The 26952-nt window shown below is 37.9% G+C and overlaps 1 protein-coding gene and 1 pseudogene across 6 annotated transcripts in view; both read left to right on the top strand.

Moving 5' to 3' along the window:
- LOC107583842 (WAP four-disulfide core domain protein 1-like) overlaps positions 1–24716 on the top strand; it is a 32656-nt gene extending 7940 nt beyond the window's left edge. For 3 of the 6 annotated variants that reach the window (XM_016270193.1, XM_016270194.1, XM_016270195.1), the window contains 12 exons: positions 1601–1691; positions 2609–2870; positions 4073–4209; positions 8774–8968; positions 13478–13547; positions 13845–14096; positions 22419–22614; positions 22826–22909; positions 23572–23712; positions 23918–23968; positions 24074–24137; positions 24217–24716. In XM_016270193.1, the coding sequence (XP_016125679.1) occupies positions 13977–14096; positions 22419–22614; positions 22826–22909; positions 23572–23712; positions 23918–23968; positions 24074–24132 (651 nt within the window). In that variant the 5' untranslated portion in view covers positions 1601–1691; positions 2609–2870; positions 4073–4209; ... (1 more) ...; positions 13478–13547; positions 13845–13976 and the 3' untranslated portion in view covers positions 24133–24137; positions 24217–24716. Of the gene's footprint in view, positions 1–1572; positions 1692–2608; positions 2871–4072; positions 4210–5538; positions 5578–8773; positions 8969–13477; positions 13548–13823; positions 14097–22418; positions 22615–22825; positions 22910–23571; positions 23713–23917; positions 23969–24073; positions 24138–24216 lie in introns of those variants that run through there. The other 3 variants (XM_016270192.1, XM_016270191.1, XM_016270196.1) reach the window with 3 other exon arrangements.
- On the top strand, positions 5276–7054 carry LOC107583900 (monocarboxylate transporter 2-like; annotated as a pseudogene).
- Positions 24717–26952: the final 2236 nt, after the last annotated feature.

Below are 26952 nucleotides of genomic sequence, written 5' to 3'. Positions count from 1 at the left end.
TGGATGTACTGCCAAATTCTCTGAAACGCCTTTGGAGATGGCTTATGGTAGAGAAATGAACATTAAATTAATGGGCAACAGCTCTGGTGGACATTCCTGCAGTCAGCATGCCAACTGCACGCTCCCTCAAAACTTGTGACATCTGTGGCATTGTGCTGTGTGATAAAACATTTTATAGTGGCCTTTTATTGTGGCCAGCCTAAGGCACACCTGTGCAATAATCATGCTGTCTAATCAGCATCTTGATATGCCACACCTGTGAGGTGGATGAATTATCTCGGCAAAGGAGAAGTGCTCACTAACACAGATTTAGACAGATTTGTGAACAATATTTGAGAGAAATAGGCCTTTTGTGTACAAAGAAAAAGTCTTAGATCTTTGAGTTCAGCTCGTGAAAAATAGGGGCAAAAACAAAAATGTTGCTTTTATAATTTTGTTCAGTGTAGTTTCGATGACCTATATGATGACCTTGGACGATGCTGATTTGAAACACAATTACGCAGGATAACATTACTGAGTATTGAACTTTATAAACAGCATATCAAATTCGATGGAGGTCACAGGTTTAGCCCAAAACCCTCCATCTCATCTTCAAAATCCTACTATTATATACTAGGCATTTTGTGAGCTACTAGATGAAAAGGAATGGGAATGAAATGAAAAGGAATTATGTACCATATTGGAGTCTATCGGAGTCTATGGTCAGTTCTTGTGCAGTTGTTACCTATTTCTATTCTATCGGATCCTTAGAAATAATTTTCATTGGTGTTGGCTAATGTATTCAGGTTTATTCAGTTATAAATTAAATTTTTGACTTGAATAAAAGCAGTTAATTTAGATGCTATCACACTATGCACATTTCTAGCTTATCTATCAAAACATGATTTAAAGTGCTGAATGCACCAGAAGGCTCATCAATTTTATCACAAGGAAAGTTTAAAATGATATAAAGAAGCCGTGTTTCTCTCTTCATAGTGTTTGCTTCCATTGTTGAAATGTATTATAAGATATATTCAACCTAGCAGGGTAGGATATAAAGGTGATTTAGCTTATAAGTAATTATCATCTTGTTATTATGCTCTGGAGAATGATATACGCACATTACTGTGCAGAGTAATTAATTTACAAAACTGCTTATTTATGCTCAGGTCCAGAGATCATTCAAGCGTTAGACCAGTGAGGCTCGGTCAGAGAAGTTGTGCAACTCCTGCAGCATGACAAGATAAACCCTCTTTACATGCTCTAAAATAGAGTACTTAGAGGAAACAATAATGCATCACAGTTGTTATGGAACTAAGAATTTTAATGACACTATGAGCCAATCCAGCCATGGAATGAAATTGCATTATTTTGTACCAAGTACTTATATAATATAATATAATATTATGTAAAGTAGTAAATATAAAGTAACATGTGTTGTTAAAAAATACAGTAAAATATATATTTTTTAATGTCAGCCATTTTTTTTAGATAATAATAATACAATTTCTCCTTTCTTTTCCCAGATCGCTCCCTCTTATATGAAATAGTTTGCAGCCAAGCAGGTTACCTCCTACTTCCTACTTGTTCCCTGTGTTGACCTTTGTATTTGTGTGTACAGTAGTATGGATATACAGTGTCATTGAAGATGAGCCAGGCAGAACATGGAAGTGGGAATGAGGAGTCTTTTCAGCTGACAGACAGCATGAGAGGTAAGATCATGTTTGTATTTCAAATATAATGACCCTGCAACCCCTTTGGCTGTGATTAGATTCAGAATAAGGTGCCTCGTTGTATTTTAAATGGTTGCAACCTGATAAAAATATTATGTGAAATAATGTTTTTTGAAAAACTAAATTTCACTTTGAAAATAGATCTTGATTAAATAGCTGTGCTGCATCTGACACAAAAACAACATGTTGAAAAAGAAGGGAATATTTACAGAGCAATATTTATATGTAATATTAAGCAAATGTGTCAATACCAGAGGTCAGAATGTCACCCTCTATCTATAACAGTTATCGCCCTGATGATAATCTGTAAATATAAAAAATTCAGAAAAACATGTAAACATCATGTAAAAAACTATTTCATACATGTGATGGTTATTGAAATGGGTTTTTGTGTTGCCCTGCATTGCATTCTATAGTCTCATGTCACGTATGAAGGGTGATATACAGGTTATCATGTGTTTACCTGTCCTAACTGATAACTACTGTCCTGCATGACATGCTAGTAGCTCTATAAAACACTTATACATAAACACATGAGTCCATAAGGAACAGGACAGACCAACATGTCAGCTGCTCTAGGAAACACCCCTATGTGGATAACGAAAGAGACCACCATCAACTCAAATTGAATGTTCAACTGATTGATTCAGAGCTGACTGATAACATTTGCTTCCTTCAGTAAAAAATAACTAGTCCTTTCACTGTTTATGTGCATTGGCCTTATATCGTCGGCCAAGTGAAAACTAGTTTACAGGATGTCCTAAATTATTATATTATTATTGTACTAAATTACTGTATACTGGGCTCGGAGAACATCACTGCTGACTAAGCAGTGTGGATTTCTGCATTTCCATTGATATAAAAATAGTCTGATGTATGCTGTATCTCTTTTTTAGATTGCAGATGATGCTTTGAACTTCTCTCCTGAGCTTCCAATAGAACTACAAAGGAAGAGCCGAACAGTTCGGCCTGCAGGTCCCTTGGATGGAGGCTATGGCTGGTTCATAGTGCTTTCCACCTTCCTTGTCTTTGGTCTGACATTCGGTGTAATCAAGTCCGTTGACGTGTTCTTCGTATAAATCCACCATTACTTCGCAACCACGGCGACTGCAAGCTCATGGATCACATCCATCTCTGTGGCAACAGTACATTTTGGGGGTATGTGCCATTTAAAGTTTTAACCAGCAGGGGGCTCTCTCTACTTACACCTTTGCCTTTTAATGTCATACATGGACATACACTGACTGAGATTGATTTGTTTGTGAATATCAAAATGAAAATGTGACTTGATAAAAACTCAGTCACACTTGACCATACAAGCTTGTTGTAAACTTTTAATATAAATTTGTGTTGTCTTATAAAATCTATTTTCTTATTCATAATATTAAAATATTAATATTACGATTTATTTAATATTTAAAAAAAATGTAAAGTATTATTTGCACTATAAGAATTATTTGCACTAATGATATTTTGGGCAATGTTTGCACACAATCTAAGCTGCAAACACTTAAGACAATAAAATGTCAGTAAGATGTCAGTTAGTAAAAACGCTTGATCGTCACTGTTGCCTGATCTTATTCATTATTAAGATGCATACTGATACATGATCATTGTAATCTTTTAATATCTGTTAGATACAAACTCATGTTCTAGTATATTTATTTTCTTATTTATTAATCAGTTTTTATTTAAAAAATATTATTAATTAAGTATTATTTGATAATATCCCCTTTATAATCTATTAATTTTAAATATTAAGAGAAAATTTTAACATTTTAATTTTAATACAGAATCTAAGCTGCAAACACTTTGGCTAAAAACATGAAGATGTGATTTAATAAAAATGCTTGTTACACTTGATATTCATCATTGTCTGATCTTGTTCGCTGCATGCCAACACACAACCTCACTGTAATCTTTTAATACTTGGTAGAGACACATACGTTCTCTTATAATTTTTTTTATTTATTAATCATTTTTATTACAAATATTTGTTATTTAAATATTATTAGTTAATATGAATTATTTAATCCAATGTTATTTTGCACAATTTTCACACAAAATCTAAGCTGCAAACAATGAAGATGTGATTTGTGAAAAACTCTTTGTCACACTTGATCTTCACTGTTGTCTGATCTTATTTGTGATTTAGATGCATGCCAACACACAAGCTCGCTTTAATCTTGTAACATTTGTTAGAGACACGTGTCATGTTCTCTGGAACCATCAGACTTTAAAACTTTGTGTGGCTGAAATAAATCTAACAGAGCAGGGGACTAGAAATACGAGTTTGTGCACTTGGCTCCTGGTGGTACAGTATGTCATGACTGTGTACTTCGTGTTTGTCTGTGATTCAGCCCCTGTAGGCTCCGCATTGAGCGCATACTTCGGCCATTGGTCATGGTGGGGGGTGTGCTGAGCAGCATTGGGATGGTGGCCGGGTCATATGCCCAGGTTCTGCTGCAGCTGTACATCACTGTGGGGTTCCTTACAGGTAAGGGTGCAACCAGCAGTGGAGCATATGGCTGTATTCACGCTCCTGCACACACACACATTCACACTTCCAATGTTTCAATTTGGATTCACAACTTGAAAAGGTCATTAGCCATTTATAGCAGCTGTATGGGATCTTATTCATGAACCTCTCAGATTCAGGAACACTGCAGAGCATATGATGAAACAGGAAAATGGTAGAGAGAGAGAGAGAGAGAGAGAATGAAATAAAGAAAGATTTTACCCAAGAGACTTTTTAAAAAAGGCAATTTATTTTGTCCATAATAACTGCTGGTGCATTTAGTGTTACTTGTTTAATCTTTTTGCACTAATGTTATTTTGTACAAAATCTAAGCCACAAAACTAAAAATGTACTGATTTTGTCTGACCAATAAAGCACACTAAAGGAAAGAAAGAAATATATTACGCAGCACAACTTTTTCAACATTTAAAATAATAAGAAATGTTTCTTAAGCACCAAATCAGCATATTAAAATGATTTCTGAAGGATCATGTGACACTAAAGACTGGAGTAATGATGCTGACAATTTAGCTTTACATCACAGGAATAAATTACATTTTAAAATATATTCAAATAGATAAGTTATTTTAAATAGTAATAATATTTCACAATATTACTGTTTTTACTGTATTTTTGATCAAATAAATGCAACCTTGGTGAGCATAAAAGATGTCTTTTTAAAAAGTCTGGTGTTTAATCTGCAGTAACAGCAGTAGCACAAGTTACAGGTTAAGTTTAATGATAGCAGTTTTGCCTGGCTGAGGCGTCGCTAGTTGGAAGAAAGGGGAACTAAGTACAAGGGGCCCATAACAATCTTTTTCGTGAAACCTAGCAACGCCAGTGGCAATGTTTCAAAATGAAGGTGTATTCAGTCATTCAGTGTTACTAGATGGTCATAATACACATAATCTTGCAATACTGTTGTCCATTTAACCTGTGGCATTTAAACAATGTTTTATCTTAGAAAATTAATGACTTGTCAGAGGAATAAATGCTTGCTCAGCTATATCTACCTACTTTTATATCCACCTACTTTGCTCTCTGAATGTCCTTTTTGTTTCGCCCTGACCTGGCCCCTACTGTCACCATGCTTGGCTGGTACTTTGAAAAGGAGAGCACAGGAGAGTGCATCCTCACCTTCATCCTCACCCTATTCATGGTGGATCAGTATTCCTGGAGGGGAGCGATGCTGATCCTGGGAGCTCTGCAGCTCAACTTGTGTTTGTGCAGAGCTCTTCTGAGACCCCTCAACAGACACGTTCCTCCTAAAGAGCTCATAGAGGAGAAAGAGCTGGAGCTGGAGCTGTCATCCCAAACTTACACAGACTCTAAAAGTTCAAATAACAGGTCAGACTAAAAAAAATCAGATCCACTGAAGGTCAAAATAATTCGCTACATGGACTACACGCGTATCGCTAATACTCGCTTCATGTCTACTCAGTGTTTGGTGTCTTTGCTGCTCTCGGCTTCGTCGCTCAGTCTCTCTTTCTGGTACCGTACGCCCGCAGTCAAGGAGTGGAGGAGTACCAGGCGGCTGTTCTCATGTCCATCTCTGCGGTGCTAGATTTGTTAGGATGGGTGTTGTTATTCGGGTGGGTGGCTAATCTGCGACTGTAGAGACAGTCCATCAACTGATTGTAACAGTGATTCTGTTGGGCATTGTTCTGTTGCTCTGCCCGCTAGCAACCACATTCACCCAGCTAGCGTTGTTCAGTGCAGGTTATGGACTGGTGTTTGGGGCAACTGTGGCGATTCACATCACGGTACTCGCGGAAGTGGAAGTTATAATATTTTATATTTGTGATTTATTTGTTTCTTTATTTGTTTGTTTGTGTGTAATTATGAAGTCGGTTACACTTTATTTCGATAGTCCACTTTAGACATGCTACTAACTATAAGTAAATTTGTAACTACATGTCAACTACATGTCAACTAATTCTCATTAATTTGCAACTACATGTCTACTAACTCTCAGAGTAGACTTAGGGTAGGTTTAGGGTTAGTAGAATAAGTTGACAAAGAAAGTGTTAGAAGATATTAAGCAGACAGTCTACTAATACTCTACTAAATGCTAGTTGACATGTAGTTGCAAAGTTACTTGCTGTTAATAGAATGTCTGATGTGGACTATCGAAATAAAGTGTTACCATGAAGTCTACCACCAGGGGCTACATAGTTCAATATGCAATATTGTTACAAATGACTTGCTAAAGTCACTCTATAGTCTGACATCGTACAGTCACAAGATGTCCCGTTTCATTGTTTAGAAAGCTCTTTATCAGTCATCCGAATGCATACCCTTTCCTAATCATATTTCTTTGATGAGGTTTCTCATTAATTCCTTGACAGCACTCAATTTACAGTAATATTATATTATCTTCCCATAAAGCGTTGCCTATCAGAGAAATGTGTTTGGCAATTGTGTTAATTTCATGGATTATTGGTCACTGCATAAATGGCTCTTCCGGTTTCAACAGCAGGCCACGCTTTGACTGCCCTCACCAAAATTAAACCATTTATTTGGTTTCATTGGCTGTAATTTTTCTGTGCCCGCTGCTCAGGGTGTAGAACACATCACAAAAGGTAGTGTGATAATACATCAGCGGAGCTCTACAAAAGTGGTCAATAAATCAACACAAACAACCAGCCCTGAACAACAATGTATATAATAGCCTTAATTGATTACTTGATGAGATGGTTTTGTTGTGTTGAGATAATTACATTTTGCTCTTACCCAACAGTTTTTCCTCTCAAGAACATCTGCCAAAACATGGCACCCCAAGCAGCCAAAAGCCTCTCCCACACCAGAGGCAGTTCAACACTAAATCATCCAGAAAAACCTCATCTGTCCATTTAAAGGCATTGACTGCCAAAACTATGTCTATATCTGTATTATGATAGACTAATGTACCTCAAATGAACTTCAAATGAATCTCTTGGGGTTTTAGTTTTTTTTTCCATTAAATAGTAGAGCATAGATTGATGTTTGGGAGGAGAGGAGAGCCTTTATTTTAGGCACTACAGGTTAAGAGTGTAGTCTGCTGGACTCCATAACGGGTGATGTAATTACACCATAAATTAGCTCTGCAGCAGTTTTTGTCAGTGAGCTTTAATTGGGTTGGAAAACACCTTTACTGTGGCATTATAAAAGATGACTCAAATGATCACTGCGTCACTGACTTCACAGGCACTCTATTCCTTGGTGCTTTAATTGATCGATCATTTAAAATAAATGCACAGGGAAATGTGCATTCAGAAAGCAGCTTAGCCAGAAAACGTGAGGAGGGATGATGCACGAACAACTGCGGGCAAATTAGTGGTGCTTGGGCAAGCATCACTAGTATGCACAAGCTACCATCCAGCACATCCTATTGCAACTGCATACAAATGGCTTTGCAACCACCTACAGCATGCTAGAAATGAGTTTTGGCGAATTTTTCATGCAAGCAGCACCCTCACATTTTGCTCAGATAATGTAAACATTTTCATTTTAATTGCAAGCTAATAACATTGTCATGATATTAAATATTACTTACCGTTTTTATGACTGCATAGAAAATGTGACCACATAAGAGATTTTTTCTTAGATTTAGTGATTTGTTTGCATATATGAATAACCTTTATGTGTAATTTCCTTTTTGTTTAGTTTTTGTGAGAGTTTTAAGCCTTACTTTTCTGCATTAATCCAGTCTTGTCATTGAATAGGTCACCTAAAAATGAAATTTTGCTGAAAATTTACTCACCCTCAAGCCATCCAAGATGTAGATAAGTTTGTCTCTTCATTGGAACAGATTTGGAGAAATGTGACATTACATCACTTGCTCACTAATGGTCCTCTGCAGTGAATGGGTGCCGTCAGAATGAGAGTCCAAACAGATGATAAAAACATCACAATAAACCACAAATAATCCACACAACTCCAGTCAATCAATCAATGCATGTTTGTAAAAAGCTAATCCATTAAGGCATTTTAAATTTAAACCGTCACATCTGACCAAAATGTGAGTCCCAAATGTTTCCTTTAGTATTCTTCTGACATCAAAATCCACTGACATATTTGTTTAGAACTGTTCTGGACCGTTGTTTGCTTGTGAATGGTGCATATTTCTCTCCTGATTTTGACACAATGACTGTGTCACTGGAGAAAGCAATATTATGAATAGAGGACTTATATTTTATCAGGAAGCAACATTTTTAAGTTTAAAACATCTTAATGATGGATGTTTATAACAAACACTCAGCTTTTCGCTTCACAAAATGTTAATTTATTAACTGGAGTTGTGCAGATTACTCCTGGATCACTGTGATGTTTTTTTCAACTGTTTGAACTCTCATTCTGACGGCACCCATTCACTGCAGAAGATCCATTGGTGGGCAAGTGATGTAATGCTACATTTCTCTTTTTCAAAAAAATTTAGAAACAAACTCATCTAAATCTTGGATGACCTGAGGGTGAGTAAATATTCAGCAAATGTTCAACTATTGCTTTCAGTGAAAATTTAACTTCAAACTTAATTATTAAATATTTTCTACTGTTTCTACAGGAATCTTCATAGACAAAATGAATGACTATGGAGCTGGTTTTCTGATGGCGGGTGTGGCTCTTCTCGTCTCCACCCTCTTTCTGCTTGTATTACAGCAAATGAACAAAAAAGGGACAGAAAAGGGAAAAGACTTAAACTTGGAGTACGGGAAAGGACATGAGGATCTGAAACACAGGAATTCCGGTTTCAGAAAAAGTTAGTAAGCTCTAGCGTAATGTGTAATGTTTCACATGCAGCTACGCAAGCAGAGATTATAATTAGAGATGACTGTCAAAAGTGATAGGTGTAAACTGACAACATGGCTAATGCTGCTGACATGCACAGTCTGTCCATTCCTGAAGAAAAACTCGATCTCTTAATGATGCTGAGTGAACAGACATTTCCCACCTAAATGAAGTATTTGATGGATTCTGGGAAGTCTTTTGATTGTAGTCTTATAATGATAGCATTGCAAGCAATATTTCATCAGATCTATTGCTCTGGAAAATGGGCACTGCCTTAATGGACTAATGGAAGCTGACTCAGTTTAGCTACAGCCAAAGATGATCACATGCAGTCAAGAACAATATCTGCTGCAATTGCTTGTATGATAGTATGTATGTATTTTATTCAGTCTGTCCAAAATTACACTTAATAGAATTAAGGTTTTTTCAAAGTGCAATCTGCAGGTCTGGATGTCATATAAATCCCACAGTTCAGAAAACATTCTCATTTATCGCCCTCTAAAGGTGAGAAAAGGGAAATGCAGGATGGATGGCTACAGTGAAATGGTTCTAAATGCATTTTTGCCTCTATTATTATTTTTTATTTATTTTACATATTATAAATAAGCAATTTTTTTGTTGTTTTGTTTTTTACAAAATCCTTAAAATCATATTAGCCTACATAAAAGTTACTGAGTACACATTTAAGAAACAAAAACAAAAAAAACTTAATAAAGAGCATTTTGTTCTGCAAAAAAACTTACAATAGGTTGATCTTGGATCTGTGGGAGATAAATGTGTTTCAGAAGGCATAGACTAAAAACACAGGCACATCCTGTTGAAGAAAACCACACGATAGATAGTGGTGTCTAGATATTTCCTGTTTATACTGTGTGATGAAACGGTGACCGTTCAAAGTCAAACTATCTTTATAAGATATCAAAGCAAAATTATCTTTTAACAATAATCTGTTCCCAACATCTGCACTTTGATGTGTTTTATTCATGCTGGTCTGTGTGTATCACAGATTAATGGCTTTCCAAACTGGAAAAAATAAATGAAAATAACAGAAATAAAATTCAATATGCTTGTTACTTCCCATGCATATGAGAAAGCAAACCTTATGCTAGACAAATAGAGTCTTCAATGGCATACATTTTAGTCTGTTCACATGCACAGTTTTGACTTTCCCTTATATTACATTATTTTGTTATATTTTAACTTGTTTTCCTTTACTTTAACATGCGAGTGTTGATAGTAAACTAAACAAATACTTAAGTTGTATTGAGTTTGTGTTATTTATATACTAGAATTTAATAATATCTTGAATGAACTGTTATTTTTATATTTATTAATTTTATAATGCACTTTTGTTAGTTTATTATATTTTTACTTGGTTTAAATTTTTCAGTTTTAGTCATTTTAGTACTTGAAATTCAATATATTTCATTTCTAAGTTATTTATATATATATATATACACACATACATACATACATACACACACATACTGTATATATTTAGTTTAGTTAACAGATCTTATCATTTTATCTTTTATTACATATATATAGTTTTTGACACTTGATCCCATCAGTAAATACCAGAGAGAAGAAATAATGCTGTAATAAGAGAAAATAGGACTCGCGCGATTTTCCTGTGACCTGAGTCATCCTTTCTTTTAAACACTGTTGAGGTGATGAGTCCTTTGAAGTCTGTAATTGGAAACAGTTGATGGAGTTAAGTGAAATAACGGATCCCAGATCTGTTTCGCCAGCCATTTCTCCCTTAACCCGTAAAACTGGGCCTCTTAACTTTGACTTGTGTGGTCAGGTTAGATTGAATCTAATAATAAAGACAAAAGGAAAACTACCTAAGAAATTGGACAGAAATTACAACAAATTGGAAATCTGTTTGTCCCTAAACAGAAAATTCAAAGAACACCTGATTAATGTGAGCAGGTCTTTAAAAAGTAAGAAACTATGATAGGGACAGACTGTGTACAGACTCAGTAAACATAACCTTTCAAAAGTGACAAGTAAACACAGACAGACCTGTATTTCTCAAAAAAAAAAAAAATCCTGTTTCCCAAAAGCATCGAATACCAATCTACGCACGCGTTTACATAATGGCTCTAGCGTTGCACCTCCAGACTGTACTATCAAGTTTTTCCTGAATGGACTTTTTGGTGGACTATAAAGGGAAGAATAACAGGCTTTTCTTCACTCCAATTCACGTGTTTTCAGTCACTATTTCACACTCTTCCCCTTAAATGCGGAAACAACTGTTCATACAATGCGCGGTGTTTCCGTGACTTTCCAAAGCATGTGAATATGAGGCTCGCGAATGGCTGTCTGTTGCTACGCATTTAGCCGCAACATTCAAACAGTGTTGCCAACTTAGCAATTTTGTTGCTAAATTTAGCAACTTTTCAGTCTAAACTAGCAACTATTTCTTCCAAAAGCACCCAGCAACAAATTTAACTACTTTGAAAATTTATTTGGCCACTTTGAGCAACTTTTGATAAGTGACTCAGACAATAAAAAGGCACACATTTTCCATCCAAATTACACAAAAAGAGGAAACCAAAGATGCCTAGAAGTACACACATCACGTGAATTGAGTTAGCTGCTATTTGCAATTGTTCAATTTAATCATAATAATAATTGTTCATTTATGATACACTTTGTTAGTAGCTTGTACTTGTGATTGTTGATCATTTTGTACGCTGTAAGAAAAACAGAAAAGATATTAGTAATTTTCCAGGACATTACTCAATATGTTGCCCATTGTAACCCGAAAACACAATGCAGGTAAAAAAACAAAACCTACGGAAAATTCTTTCATATTATTAACATAGTAGATTGTGCCCTATTTTTACAGACTTTTCTTTGAGTGTAGCATACTAACTAACTAGGCTACTAATACACTGCTTAATGTAATTGTTAAGAATGTGTAGTATTACTAGTTTACTAGCTATTAAAAAAAAAAAAAAAAAAAACTTACATTGTAGTCATTAAAAAATGTGTAGGTGTTCAATAATTCAATGTATTTAAAAATAGTTATTTATATTATATTACGCAAATTATTTTACAAACAAATCTAAATTAACATATATAAAATATATATTTTAGCTGAGATTTGATGTTGTGACAATTTTGCTTTACATTGTAGTCATTAAAAAATGTGTAGGTGTTCAATAATTCAATGTATTTAAAAATAGTTATTTATATTATATTACGCAAATTATTTTACAAACAAATCTAAATTAACATATATAAAATATATATTTTAGCTGAGATTTGATGTTGTGACAATTTTGCTTCGTGATTACGCAATGACTCATTTAACAACAAATCAACCTTCCTTTAGCAACTTTCTCTGAAAATTAGTTGGCAACACTGCATTCAAACAGCGTAATCTTCGGTGAGGGTGCGAGATAAAAGGCTCTTTTAACAAGCTTCCATAGTAACCTACCTTTACCCGGGGTTAAATTTAGAACTACAATAACCCAGGCTTAAACAGTTTGCAAAGCCCTACACACTACACTTTTCTGCTGTTAAACCTTCCAGAACACATTGCTTCATAAACGTCCAATATCCAATTAGGCTACTGCTTTCTAACAAATGTACATTTTGTAAATTGCATAAATTCCTGATTTGACTAAGATCACTTAACTTGTAACTGTTAAATACCTTTTAATGCAAAACAGACATGTGTTCTGAGACTATTACTTTTTTATTTAACAGATATCTTTGCCTATTACCTGGGTGTCAGACTCTGTTCCTTGTTTTGTGTGTTTTGCTCCCCATGTGCCTTCCTTGCCCTTATTTCATCCTTCCGGTTCCTGTCCCCATTTAGTTCTATTTGTTCCAGGTCCTTGTTGTTAGTTATCCTCCTCACCTGTCTGCCCCTCGTTATCTACCCTATTTGAGTACTAGCCCGTTCTGTTCTCCCTCGTCCGGAATTGTATATGTCTACCCTTGCTACGTGTGTTTTCCGTGGTCCCTGGCTGTTATTAAAATCTATTTGTTTGAATTCCACTCCTTGTCTCCTCGTTCCTTCGTCTCCGTGCTCCTCACAGTAGCCCAACGTGACACTGTGATATAATTACATTTCTTGAATCAATAAGTAAACATGTAGCCTGTTTCTTCTGAACTCTGATATGTTCACAGGTGTCTTCGTCCTGTAAAAGCAGTGGTGTTAAAGGTTAAAATGGACTTTTTTTCCAGCCCCTGCAGCAGGGGTACAGAAGGGTACAGAGAGTGTGGGGCTGGAGGCGGGATGTCCTACTTTAGGAGGGAACATGAATTTTCAAAGACTAGTGGCCCCTTCCTCAGAATTCACCACATGCTTTCATTCTTTCTGCTTGTTCACCCAGTCTGTTTTATCCCATGAAAATGAGCACACACACACTTAGAGATCGCAGGGAAACCTCAGTTTTCTTAAGACAAAAGCAAATATGTGAAATATGAGATTTTCTACTGTACTTTTTTGCTTTATCAGATACTTCACAGATGTATTTTCCAGATGAAGATACAAGTTTGTCATAAAATTATGCCCAGCCAAAGGAAATGTAAGAAAATCTCATTCCCCAAACTTTGTCTTTTCGTCCTCCTCTTTCCCTCCCTCTCTTCTCATTCCCTCCCTCCCTCTCTCAGAGTAACCATGTGCTTTTCGTGTCAGTAGACACATTTAACTCTCTCCTCAGAATAACCGATGCACAGACAGCTGTCTCATTTTCTCTTTTTCTTTAACGTCTCCTCCTCTCAGTTCTCCTTTTGTAGTGTTCTTTATGTGTTTTTTATGCAGCTTTTTTCCTCTTTATGGCTCTGGAAACTCTCCTGTAAAGGAATTATTTTAATTGCAACAGGACAGAGACACCTTAAGCACACATATACATGCTTGAGGAAGCCACAACATAAGCACCTCCAACGGGACTGACTTCAAAAGTCTGAGGATTACTGGGAGAGAAGAAGGACAATCAGGCTGAAAGAGCGGGACCATGCTGGGCTGTCAGATCCAGACTGGGTTTGTGCCGGTTCTGCTGGCCTGTTTCTTTCTGCTGTTGGCATCTGGTTCAGGGAATGCACGCATGATCAGGAAGAGGGGACTCAACCATAAGGTAAGGATTCAATGTGTGTGTGTGTGTGTGTGTGTGTGTGTGTGCACGCGCGCGCGTGTGTGTTGGACACTAGAGGCCTCTTAGGCTCAGCAAGGCTACATATAATTAACATATAATTTATATTTAATTTAATGCATGTTTGTTGAATAAAAGTATTAATTACTTTTTTATGCATATGCTAATATGCAGTCTCCTGTAATAACTGCATGATTGCCATATTCCAGTACCAAAGTATTTTGATATACCATGGTAGTGAATGATACCGACCATGTTCATATATAATGGTATTTTCATTGTAGTACCACATCCAAAAAAACACGGGACTATCATGGTACCATGTCATGCCATTTTCAAATACCATAATATGTTGATCATGGTACTTCAAAGAATACCACTGCTTTTTTTCGGATTACCATAGACTGCAAATACACTACAAAATAAGTAATATGCAGATATGCACTCTTAATATGATATCTGATGTACACTTTTGTGAAACGTCTTTGGGCTCTTGACTCTCTGGTGTATTTTGTTTGCCAATTTGCTTGTTTTTTTGTTTTTTTTTATTTATTGTAAAGTGTCCTTGGGTTCTTGAAAGATGCTATAAAAATAAAATATTATTATTATTATTACACTTGAGCAGGAATATGGTAATATCATGGCACTCTTTGGCCCTTTGTTGTTAGTGAAGGCAGTGTTGCCAGAGGTTGGCATCTGTGAGCTTTTAAGAGGGTTTTTAGGTCCATTATACAGTAAAAAAAAAAACCTAATGAATACACTGTGTCTTTGTGACTCTTTGTGCTGTGGTTACGGTTGAATACTCAGATGTATGTAGTGTGTGTGTGTGTATGCAACAGAAGTAGAGGGATTTCAGGTGAGAATTTTCTGGGCCTCTGCTCATTAGTCCTGATAAGCGTAGGTTTGATTGATAACAATTAACAAGGGATGGCAAGATGGAATTTGCATGGGATGGATATCCCTTCCTAACTAACTGAATTCCAGCGTCATTCTGATTACGGCTCTACTGCGGAATTCAAGACGGATCCATTAACATTCCAAAGGAAATGGACCGTGCCCAAAGTAACCTCCCTGTTACATTTGTAACGCGGCTGACGAGACGTGAGACGTTCGGATCCAAATGCAAAGCTTTAATTGGAGAAGACACAGACGTGGTCATAAAGCAGGCAGGGTCAAACAGAGGCAGACAGGTATATGGCGGGCAAAACACAAGAATAATCCTAGGGCTAGTGTGGGTCGATGAACTGCAGACAGAGTCACAGGGGCAAGGCTAAAGGGAGGAATCCAGGAAAACAGGCGAAGATCAAAACCGGAGAAAACAGACAAGGCTAAGGCTAAGGCTAAGGCAGGGAAACAGGGTGGAGCCAGCAGAGCAGAAGACCACCACGGCGGAGCAGGCAGAGCAGAAGGCCAACACGGCAGAGCAGCGGACCACCACGGCGGAGCAGAAGGAACAGGAAACCCCCCCGGGGAACCACACCGAACAGGAGACCATGGCGGAAACTGTAACAACGAGAGAGCCGAGACAGAAAACACAGACAGAAACATTGGGTTGATAGACAAGACTGAACATTCAGGGGCAGCCTCCCTGGCTTGGTCGGGACAAGACAAAAGTTCACAAACGGCCTCCATAACCGTGACAGGACGAGCAGGGAGTTCGCAAACGGCCTCTATAGCTGTGACAGGACGAGCAGGGAGTTCACAAACGGCCTCTATAGCGGTGACAGGACAAACAGGGAGTTTGCAAACAGTCTCCTTAGCCGTGACAGGATAGATAGAGTTCATAGGCGGCCTCCTTAGCCGTGACAGGATAGACAGAGTTCATAGGCGGCCTCCTTGGCCGGAACAGAACAGGCAGAGAGTTCGTAGACGGCCTCCTTGGCCGGAGCAAGACAGACAGAGAGTTCATAGACAGCCTCCTTGGCCGGAACAGGACAGGCAAAAGGTGCGTTGCTGGACGCCTCCACCACGCAAGGAACTGAGGCAAGTGTCGCCATCTCGGGAGGTTCTGCAGCCTGTGCCGCCACCTCTGAAGAGACTACAGTGGACCCCATGGCCTCTGGGAGCACAGCAGTCAACATCGCTACCTCGTGTGGTTCTGCAGCGTAAGCCGCCACCTCTGGAGATGTCGTAGCTGATGCCACTGCTTCTAGCAAATCAGCGGTGGAGTACGCGGTCCAGATACACCATAAAGCAACCCCCCATATGGGAAGTGCTGCAGACAGGGGAATGAGTTCATGAATAGATGAGTGAGAGTGAGTGGGTTTGGGGATACCAGCGGTGCGTGCAGACACCAGCGGGGTATCCCTCACACTGGCTACCAGACTGGGATACCGAAGGGCTGACCTTGAGAATCTGGGTGTGACAGACTCAGGAAGAACAACTGTGGCCTGACTAGACTCAGGAAGAACAACTGTGGCCTGACTAGACTCAGGAAGAACAACTGTGGCCTGACTAGATGCGGTTGTGTCCGCCATCTTGTGATCAGGCTCCGCAACTGCCGCCATTTTGTGAGCTTGCTCTGGTTCAGCCATCACCTCAGTCACAGACATGGTGTCGCTTCCTTCCTCCGCGACACCCACCGTGAACGCTGAACCAGTAGTCAGCAAGGCATAGTCAATAAAGTCCTTTAAGCTACAGTTGCATTCACTCCTTGGCATACGAGATTTCGTGGGTTCATTGAGTCCAAAACGAAACAAGTCCTTAAATAAAATCTAATCATAGAGTGGTACCTGATAAGATAGTTCACAGAACCGGTGAACATACTCCTCAATAGAAAGACCTCCTTGCCGAAGATGTAGTAGCTCGGTGACTGGGTCCATACCAGGCCAGAGTCCACTGAAAAAGCCGCTGGATCCTTGTGTGGCCGAGTATTCTGTAACGCGGCTGACGAGACGTGAGACGTTCGGATCCAAATACAAAGCTTTAATTGGAGAAGACACAGACGTGGTCATAAAGCAGGCAGGGTCAAACAGAGGCAGACAGGTATAGGGCGGGCAAAACACAAGAATAATCCTAGGGCTTGCGTGGGAAGATGAACTGAAGACAGAGTCACAGGGGCAAGGCTAAAGGGAGGAATCCAGGAAAACAGGCGAAGATCAAAACCGGAGAAAACAGACAAGGCTAAGGCTAAGGCTAAGGCAGGGAAACAAACGAGGGCTCTGTAGTGTCGCTATCGCTAGGGGAGTGATAAACGCTGAACAATACTCTGCAGAGGGAAGGGATCAGAGTGAGTGTTAAATAGTGAGGGAGTGATATGAAACAGCTGGGTGCAATCAGTGCAATGCATGATGGGAAATGTAGTCCGGGGTGATGTGCAATAGTGTGTAGTGCGAGAGTCAATGAAATTGGAAGTTCATGGACCGGATTTGTGACAACATTATAATACAGACATCTTCTTTCTGATTTTTTCTTGTTCTTAAAAGTCCTTTCATATTCATTTTCATTTGACTAATTTATCTTTCCATTTGACTTTATAACAAGCAACATCTGCTTCCTTCCCTAGCTGTCCTCTCTTTCTCACTCTCTCTCTCTCTGCAGACTAGAGTCATTGGTGTGAACTGATGAAGCATGGACAGACACACAGTACAGTGCTGTTATAGCAATAAATCATAATTAGGTTCACATTGAGGATAATTGAGATCATTCCACTGATGTGACCTCTCTAAGAAAACAGCAATAACAGGGCTCAGAGAAGTAGGTGAACTGTGCCTCACTTTCAGGGTTTTGTAACATGGTATTGTAGGTGGAGAGAGAAAGTGGGTTTAAGCCAGCATTCTGCTGAGCTGGATTTTCTGGGTGGGCCTGAAGCGGTCCAAAAGCCATGTTGGTCAGCTCACTCTTGACAGCGAACCACAGACTGTTCTGTTTGTGTTTGGTAAAAATGTTTGTGGCTGAGCATTTCAGACTTTCATGAACAACTCTGAGTCAGAATGTATTCAGTTCATGCGCTGTTTTAGGGTTTGCATAGCTAAAGTAGGGTTATAAAGCTAATGATTTCTCATTGATCTTTAAAGATAGTCGTCACAAAAAGCTTGTAAGGAAACCAGAACATGTAAAGGCAGGTGAGGGGGTCATCTCAGCTCGGCTGTACCCTCACAGCTCCACTAATCTCTAAGCACAGTGATGATTACCAGGCCAAGGGAGAACGCTTCAAAAGCTGACAGAGATTATGACAGATGTGTTAGAGTTACTTGTCAACAACCTTCTGAGGTGATGTGAAGTGTCTGTCATCCTCTTTCAGGTTCTGTTCTCTCATAGTAGATTCTAAATCAAGAGTGCAGTATCTGCTTTCATGGCAGGTTATTTCAGTTCGGATGGAACATGTTAATGTTTTGAACTGTAAATAACTTTGGCAAGATATTAACCATTACTTTTCAGCTTAAATGATTCACCCTGAATGAACACCCTGGAACTTATTAGAAGCTTATTATAAGTGTTTTTAGTATCATATGATATTAAATATTTTATATTCAGAGAAATATTTATGTGGCAGAAGAACAATCTAAATTAGGGTGATATTAAATAGAACAAAAATGCATTAAATGTTTAACATAAATAGAATAGATAAGAATAGACCATATTTATTAAATAATTACATTACCATTTAAAAGTTGGGGTCAGTAGGGTTGTAAAAACATATCAAAATAGAAAAATTTATTTTAAATTGTAATAATATTTCACAATATAACCGTTTTCACTGCATTTTTAAACAAATATATGCTGCCTTGGTGAACATAAGTGACTTCTTTCAAAAACATAAAAATCTTACAGACCAAACCTTTGAATGGTAGTAAATGACTAATAAACTACAAAACACAATCATTTTTATAACCGAGTAAAAATGTGAACAGCACAGTATCATTAAACTATTGACACAGAGACTTGAAATGAGTTTGTGAATCATTTATTTGATCATCAAATTGTTTGTATAAAGGGGTCATATGATGCGATTTCAAGTTTTCCTTTCTCTTTGGAGTGTTACAAGCTCTTGGTGCATAAAGAAGATCTGTAAAGTTGCAAAGACTAAAGTCTCAAATCCAAAGAGATATTCTTTATAAAAGTTAAGAGTCAACCACTCCTACCTAAAACGGGCTCGTTCTAAGACGCCCCCACATGTCTACATCACAATGTGGGAAGATTTGCATAACGCCGCCCTAATGTTCACGCAAAGAAAGAAGACGTAACTTTTATTCTCGATGTAGTATTGTTGCTGCCGCCATGTCGTGAAGATGCTGTGTGTTTCGTTGTGAAAGCGAAACTACTTTGTTTGGCCTTCCAAAAGAGGACGATATCCGCTTCGTCATGCCTGGAGCTGATCCGTGCTGGTCGCTGAGGAAATACATCAACTTCGCGCTGTGGATCGCCGGATTGGCTTTCACCGTGGATGAAGCAGAGTCCAGCCCGGAGTCGGCACATGTGGTTGCCGCAAGCACGCTGGCCAGCCATTCTCAAGCCCGCTGGCCTCTGCTCACTCTAGCCGCCGGCCGCCGCTCACTCTAGCCCGCCATGTGTGACACTGTGTGTTTCGTTCTGAAAGCGAAACTACTTTGTTTGGTCTTCCAAAAGAGGACACGACTAGAAATCAGTGGTTAAGTTGTATTTACAACACTGTTCCAGAACAGTTCAACCCAAATATTCAGATGTGTGCAGCACATTTTATGGAGGACTGTTTCCTGATCCTAGTAGAGTAGACTACAATGCCGGCTGTTCTGACTCACAGACTGTAAGTACGTTTTTTATATTTAAAGGATTTGCCACTGATGATTCAAACGCGAGTTTTGAGCAGTGTAGAGTAGCGCTTGTTGTTTGTCATTTCTCCGATCACACGCTTGAGGTATTCAGCCAATCACAACGCACTGGATAGCTGGCCAATCAGAGCACACCTCGCTTTTCAGACCGATGAGCTTTGTAAAAATCGACACGTTTCAGAAAGGCAGGGCATAGAGGAGAAACAATCATGTACAGTATGTGGAAAATAATGTGTTTTTTTAACCTTAAACCGCATAAACACATTTCATTACACCAAATACACAAAATAATGTTATTTTTAGCAACATCATATGACCCCTTTAAATGAACCATACAAACAAACAAACAAACAAACTGATTTAATAAAATGATTCAGTCTTTCCAGCACTGCATACAAAAGAACAGATTGGGAGAGTTCAGCTCATCTGTAAAGCTTTGGGTGTGATAAAATGACCAAAAGTTATTAGTTCTTAAAGAAGCATTTGACTGTTGTGGTGTTTCAATTCTAACTAATATCCAACATGGGTTCAGCCTAAAGCAGTTGAACAGCATTTATGTGTTCTGTTGAAGAGAGAGTTCAACAGTAATCCCAGTCAGCTGAGGAGGCCATGTTTAAATACACATAGAACAGGGGTAGGCAAGTTCGGTCCTAGAGAGCCGCAGTCGTGCAGAGTTCAGCTCCAACCCTGAAAACAAAACTCACCTGCCTATATCCTTAGTAATCCTGAAGACATTGATTAGCTTGTTCAGGTGTGTGTTAAAATTAAGCTTTTCCATCACAGGAATTAATCACATTTTAAAATATATTAAAATGAAAAACAGTTATTTTGAATTTTATAATTTTGATTAAATAAATGCAGCCTTTCTGAGCGTAAGAGACTTCTTTCAAAAACATAAAAAAACTTACTAACCCCACTTTTGGTAAGACTTTTGGTAACTTTTGAGTGGTAGTGTATATATGAAATGATAATGTATGATAATGACTGCATTTCATTTTTCTTGTACTCTGTAAAAAGACCATAAAATTGAATCTAAGCTAATTACAAAAACAACCACAATGGGCTTATGCCAGACATTTGCTTTTATTTTAACAGTTTGTTCAAAAGCATAGCTCCAAACTTGCCAAGTGAACATGCTGAGTTTTTAAGATGCATGTAGTTCACAAACCCATAATTTAATTTGTAAACAGAATCACAGCCACATTTCGACTCGGGGCCTTAAATAAAAGGCTCTGTGAAGAAGAATGAAGTGCTGAATACCAGCTCATGCGTGTCTGCATTCTAAACAGCTCTGGTCTGGAGTTTCAGCAGCAGTTTAGTATACAGTATATACTTGGCCAGAGTAGCAAGAAAATTGATGAGTTTAAGTACAAGAAAAGCAAGAGCGAGAGAATGGAGGAGGACTCTCAGAACAAAATGCACCCCTAAACAGTACCTCTGGTGCAAACTGAAACCTGGCTCAGGCAGATCTATGAACCCATTGAAGAACCCATGGGAGGAAGAAAACTAGAGCAGAAAGACCCAGGCTTGAATGAAAAGCCTTTTTTTCTAACCCAGCATCTCTATGAGAGGTATTATGTTCCTGAACACTGTGTCCGTTATATTAACAGTGCTAAATCAGAGAAAGTCACAGGTTATTGTAGATGCAAAATGTCATCCATGGAAACTGTTTATCAGACAGGGCTTCAAGGAACTGAAACCAATGCTAGATTAGGCCGATTGTTTTGTACAATTAATGTACAAGTTTTTTTTTTCTTCGTCTTAGTGGAAGCTTTAAAAAATAATATACATAACACACCAGCAGACAAGGGTTTGGAATAATTAAATTTTTTAATACAGATTTATTTTTTTTATGTTTTCTTTTATGCTCACTAAGGCTGCATTTATTTGATCAAAAATACAGTAAAACAATATTGTGAAATATTATAAAATTTTAAAAATAACTTTTCTATTTGAATGAATTTTAAAATATAATTTATTCCTGTGATGGCAAAACTGAATTTTCAACAGCCATTACTCCAGTCTTCAGTGTCACGTGATCATTCAGAAATCATTCTAATATGCTTATTTGGTCCTTAATTATTAATAATAGTTCTTATTATTATCAATGTGGAAAACTATTTGCTGGAATATTTTTGTGAAAACCATGATACAATTTTTTCAGGATTCTTGGATGAACTGAAAGTTCATTGAACAGCTTTTATAATATATATATATTTTAATCATACCCCAAACTTTTGAATCATAGTGTATGAAGGGTGCCATAAAAATATTAAACAGGAAAAAAAAATTCAAAAAAGGAATGTTTCTTAAAGCACCAAATCAGCATATATAATTTCTGAAGGATCATGTAACACTGGAGACTGGAGTAGTGGCTACTAAAAATCCAGCTTTGCATCTCACGAATAAATTACTTTTTAAATATATGTTCAGAGAAAAAGTTATTTTAAATTGTAATAATATGTCACAATATTACTCTTCTTTCAAAAACGTACAAAACATTTGTAAAAATCCTAATAATAATATCCCTTACATATGTCGTCTTTCAATCTCTCAGGACTATGAGTACCCCAACCATCCTCAGACCACTCAGCACCAGAAGAACGACCGCTGTCCTCCTCCACCGCAGATGCTGCCCGAGCGAGCCTGTGAGGTGCCGGGCTGCCGGTCCGATTCTGAGTGTGAGAGACACAAGCGGTGCTGTTACAACGGCTGCATCTACGCCTGCCTGGAGTCAGTGCAACCTCCACCCGGTAAGAAAACACACCATGATCTGCGCAAAAATCAATATAAGCAATAGACACAAATTTCCGCTTTAACATTTCTACAAGGCATAGTGCTAATGGATTTTTAAAATGAATTGATCCTCTCATGAAGTAGGAGTTACTGAGCTGGATGTGTATATGGTGAATCCTGAGTACATTTAACCATGCTGATATTGTGCATTGATTTCTTATTGGTCAGTGCTGGACTGGTTGGTGCAACCCAAGCCACGGTGGTTAGGAGGGAACGGCTGGCTATTAGATGGACCAGAAGAGGTTCTGCAGGGTAGGTATCGATTAATCAGTGATTGATTACCGACTCACCAAATGTTGTTTGGAGCAATATTTAAAAACATCTTAGTTACGGTAGATGCCATATTACATTTTCCATGAATTAAAATGAGGCTTTGAGGGACAGCAGCAGTCTTTCAGTCAGGTTTAGCTGACTCCTTTGTTTCTTCTCAAGGACTCACAAATATATATATATATATATATATATATATATAAAAATAAAATACCTGGAGAATACTATCCAGACGGGTCTAACTGGCCCATGCTGACCAGCAAATTCTTGACCCTCACTATTGTTACTTAAAGGTATAGTTCACCCAAGAATGAAAATGTGATGTTTATCTGCTTACCCCCAGGGCATCCAAGATGTAGGTGACTTTGTTTCTTCAGTTGAACACTCATTCTTGGGTGAACTATCCCTTTAATGTTATTTAATACCTTTTCTAACTGCAACACTGCCATCTGTAGGTGGGTTTCTATTATTACTAAATCAAGTAAAGAACAAGGATCACATGAACACTTTGCCCACAATAAAGCATTCTGGTGCTCAAACCAATGAATGATATTTTGTATCAGAATGCACTGGTAGCTTGCTTGAACACAGATATGCACACAGTGGAACACACCAGTAACTTGCTTGACTGTCTTTATGTGTAGCTGAGGCCTGCAGCACCACAGAGGATGGAGATGAGCCTTTGCTCTGCCCAACTGGTTACGAGTGCCACATTATCAACCCGGGAAACCCCTCAGCTGGGATCCCAAACCGAGGCCAGTGCATCAAACAGCGTGGAAACTCAGGTCTGAAGGGGCTCCTTTATCCAAACTTTCATTCATACATTAATCACGCCATCCACACACACGTTATGTGTAATGTGTATATATAAACATTGTTTCAGAAAACATCTAAGCAAGATTACATTCACACATTCAACAGCAGATTTTATAATTAATATATTTTTAAAAATATATTAATACCATAAACATTTAACTGCTCTCCCTCTAGATGGACGTAGCCTGAGACACAAGTCCTTCAAAGATTACAAGGATTATTTAGGTTAGTACGACCACCAATTTATTTTGTGTTTCATCTGTAGGGAAGGGAAGAATAAAAGCGGCCATTATTAATAGAATGCCAATGAATTGAATCTTTATTCTTCAGGAAGTAACTCCAACAATGCAGTGAGCTATGAGAAACATCAGAACAAGCATTTGGGCTGAGACAGGTGAGCTGAGTTTCACCACTGAATCCCAACTTTTGAATCCTATTTTTTGTGATTTGATGTTTTACTTTTTCTCATTTAGGTGACTGAAAGTTGGTTCCATTTTAGAGGACTGAAGAAACCAGTAACCGGTGACCATTATACTTGAACCCCAACCATCAAATCCAACAGAACTGCACAAGCCTTTCTCATCAGCTCAAACCAGAGATCGGTTCATATCTGGTGCTCTTTTTCTTAGGTGCTTAATGTGGAGTGACAGAAATGCAAAGCTAAAATTTCCTACCTCTTATAAAAGCCAAAAACAGACCACAGAAAGTATCAAAGAACTTATACAATAACATGTCTTATACATATGCCTACTTCGGGTTAAAAAAAAAAGCAGAATTAACTATATGTGAGTTGTGCTGAAGGAAGATACTTTGTGTGGTTTTTATGCTGCTGAGTCTGAACTCTTTTATTTTCACTTTAAACACCAAAAACAGCTAGTTAATGTATGCTGAATGCTCAGTTACTATGTCTGTGGATTTAAATTTTGGTACAGAAATGCTCCATAAAGGTTTAAAGGGGTCATAGGATGCTACATGCACTTTTACAAGTTGTTTGAACTGAAATGTGTGTAGGCACTGTGTTTACACAACCACCCTAAAGTGGTTTTTTTTAATCTACTAAAATCTTTACCCCTTTCTCAAATCGAGCCGATCTCAGATGCCTGTCTGTGTGACGTCACACAGACAAGCCCCTCCCATGATAGTTTGATTGACAGTAGCGTTTCAGCACAGACTGGACTGGTGTCTTACCTTAGACCCGCCCTGAGTGAGCTGTCATCAGGCCACCATTGTTTCACCGCCGGAGCAGATGTAGACAAGAATGATTCCTAATAAGTGATTGAGGTGTTCTGTTGTTGGATGTAATAGTGAACATAGCAGTCTTCATTTACTCCCGACATCTGAGCCGCTGAAGACGCAGTGGATTACGTTTGTTTTTGAAGGGAATGCTCCCAGATCTGCCTAAATGCTGTCTATGTTAGCGCAAATCAATAATGATCCAGCCTCATCTACAGAAGAAGTAAGTATAATGTATAATGTATAAAGACTTCCCTAATAATGTGCTAATTAGCAAGTTTCACAATGAATGCGGCTAAAGTAATCAGTCCCTCAGAGAGCGGCTTGGAAGAGAGGGGCGGGGTCAGCAGAGCTCATTAACATTTAAAGGAAAATGCTACAAAAATGCTTGATCTAAAAAGAGCTGTTTTTGACAGGGTAAAAAAAGGTGTTTTTACACTACCATTGAGAAATTTTAACCAAACTATGTTACAGACTTTTCATTAAGACCCTAAAGAATCATATCAACTTGTGGAAAATGGGCATCCTATGACCCCTTTAAATTCCATACCACCCAATTGTTTCTCCTTTGAAGTTTTTTATTTTTTCAAAAATCATGTGTTTAGGTGCTTGCTTCAACTACTTCACCAAGCAAGAGTTAAATTCCAGATGTGCTCTATTACTGCAAGTTATTTGTTTTTCATATGGTGCTCCAATCAATAACTGTGGTTGTTGTTTTTTACTCATTGTGCAGGTTTGTGTTTTACTCTACTGCTTTCTGATAAGCTATACCAGTCTGACAAGTGGGACAAACCACAATAAAGCTTTTAATAAAGCAAAACATTTGAAAATGGTGCTGCATTTACTGCCTTGTAATTCCAAATAAAACAGTTGACAAAAGTCTTCATTTACTCCCGACATCTGAGCCGCTGAAGACGCAGTGGATTACGTTTGTTTTTGAAGGGAATGCTCCCAGATCTGCCTAAATGCTGTCTATGTTAGCGCAAATCAATAATGATCCAGCCTCATCTACAGAAGAAGTAAGTATAATGTATAATGTATAAAGACTTCCCTAATAATGTGCTAATTAGCAAGTTTCACAATGAATGCGGCTAAAGTAATCAGTCCCTCAGAGAGCGGCTTGGAAGAGAGGGGCGGGGTCAGCAGAGCTCATTAACATTTAAAGGAAAATGCTACAAAAATGCTTGAGCTAAAAAGAGCTGTTTTTGACAGGGTAAAAAAAGGTGTTTTTACACTACCATTGAGAAATTTTAACCAAACTATGTTACAGACTTTTCATTAAGACCCTAAAGAATCATATCAACTTGTGGAAAATGGGCATCCTATGACCCCTTTAAATTCCATACCACCCAATTGTTTCTCCTTTGAAGTTTTTTATTTTTTCAAAAATCATGTGTTTAGGTGCTTGCTTCAACTACTTCACCAAGCAACAGTTAAATTCCAGATGTGCTCTATTACTGCAAGTTATTTGTTTTTCATATGGTGCTCCAATCAATAACTGTGGTTGTTGTTTTTTACTCATTGTGCAGGTTTGTGTTTTACTCTACTGCTTTCTGATAAGCTATACCAGTCTGACAAGTGGGACAAACCACAATAAAGCTTTTAATAAAGCAAAACATTTGAAAATGGTGCTGCATTTACTGCCTTGTAATTCCAAATAAAACAGTTGACAAAATATATCTATGTGTCATGTCCATGTGTATATTAACATGTTCTAAACATGGTACTGCGGGGTTTGATCTCAGCTAAAGAAAGAAATCTCCAGCAAATAATTATTTACAGAAGTTTAAAAATGTAAAAAAAAATCTTCTGTAATACCACTCATGAAACCACCTTTATTCAGTTATTGTGTTGTCATAGCCCTGTTGAAAAAACCAGCATATGCTGGTTAGGTACGTTTTGATGCTGGGATGCTGGTTTAAGCTGGTCCTTTGCTGATTTAAGCTGGTCCTTTGCTGGTTTATGTTGGTCCTTTG

This window comes from Sinocyclocheilus grahami, unplaced genomic scaffold, assembly GCF_001515645.1.
Source record: "Sinocyclocheilus grahami isolate Dianchi unplaced genomic scaffold, SAMN03320097.WGS_v1.1 scaffold55.1, whole genome shotgun sequence".
Classification (NCBI taxonomy): Eukaryota; Metazoa; Chordata; class Actinopteri; order Cypriniformes; family Cyprinidae; genus Sinocyclocheilus; species Sinocyclocheilus grahami.
The sequence above is the reverse complement of the archived record's forward strand: the minus strand, read 5'-3'. Positions and strand labels throughout refer to the sequence as shown.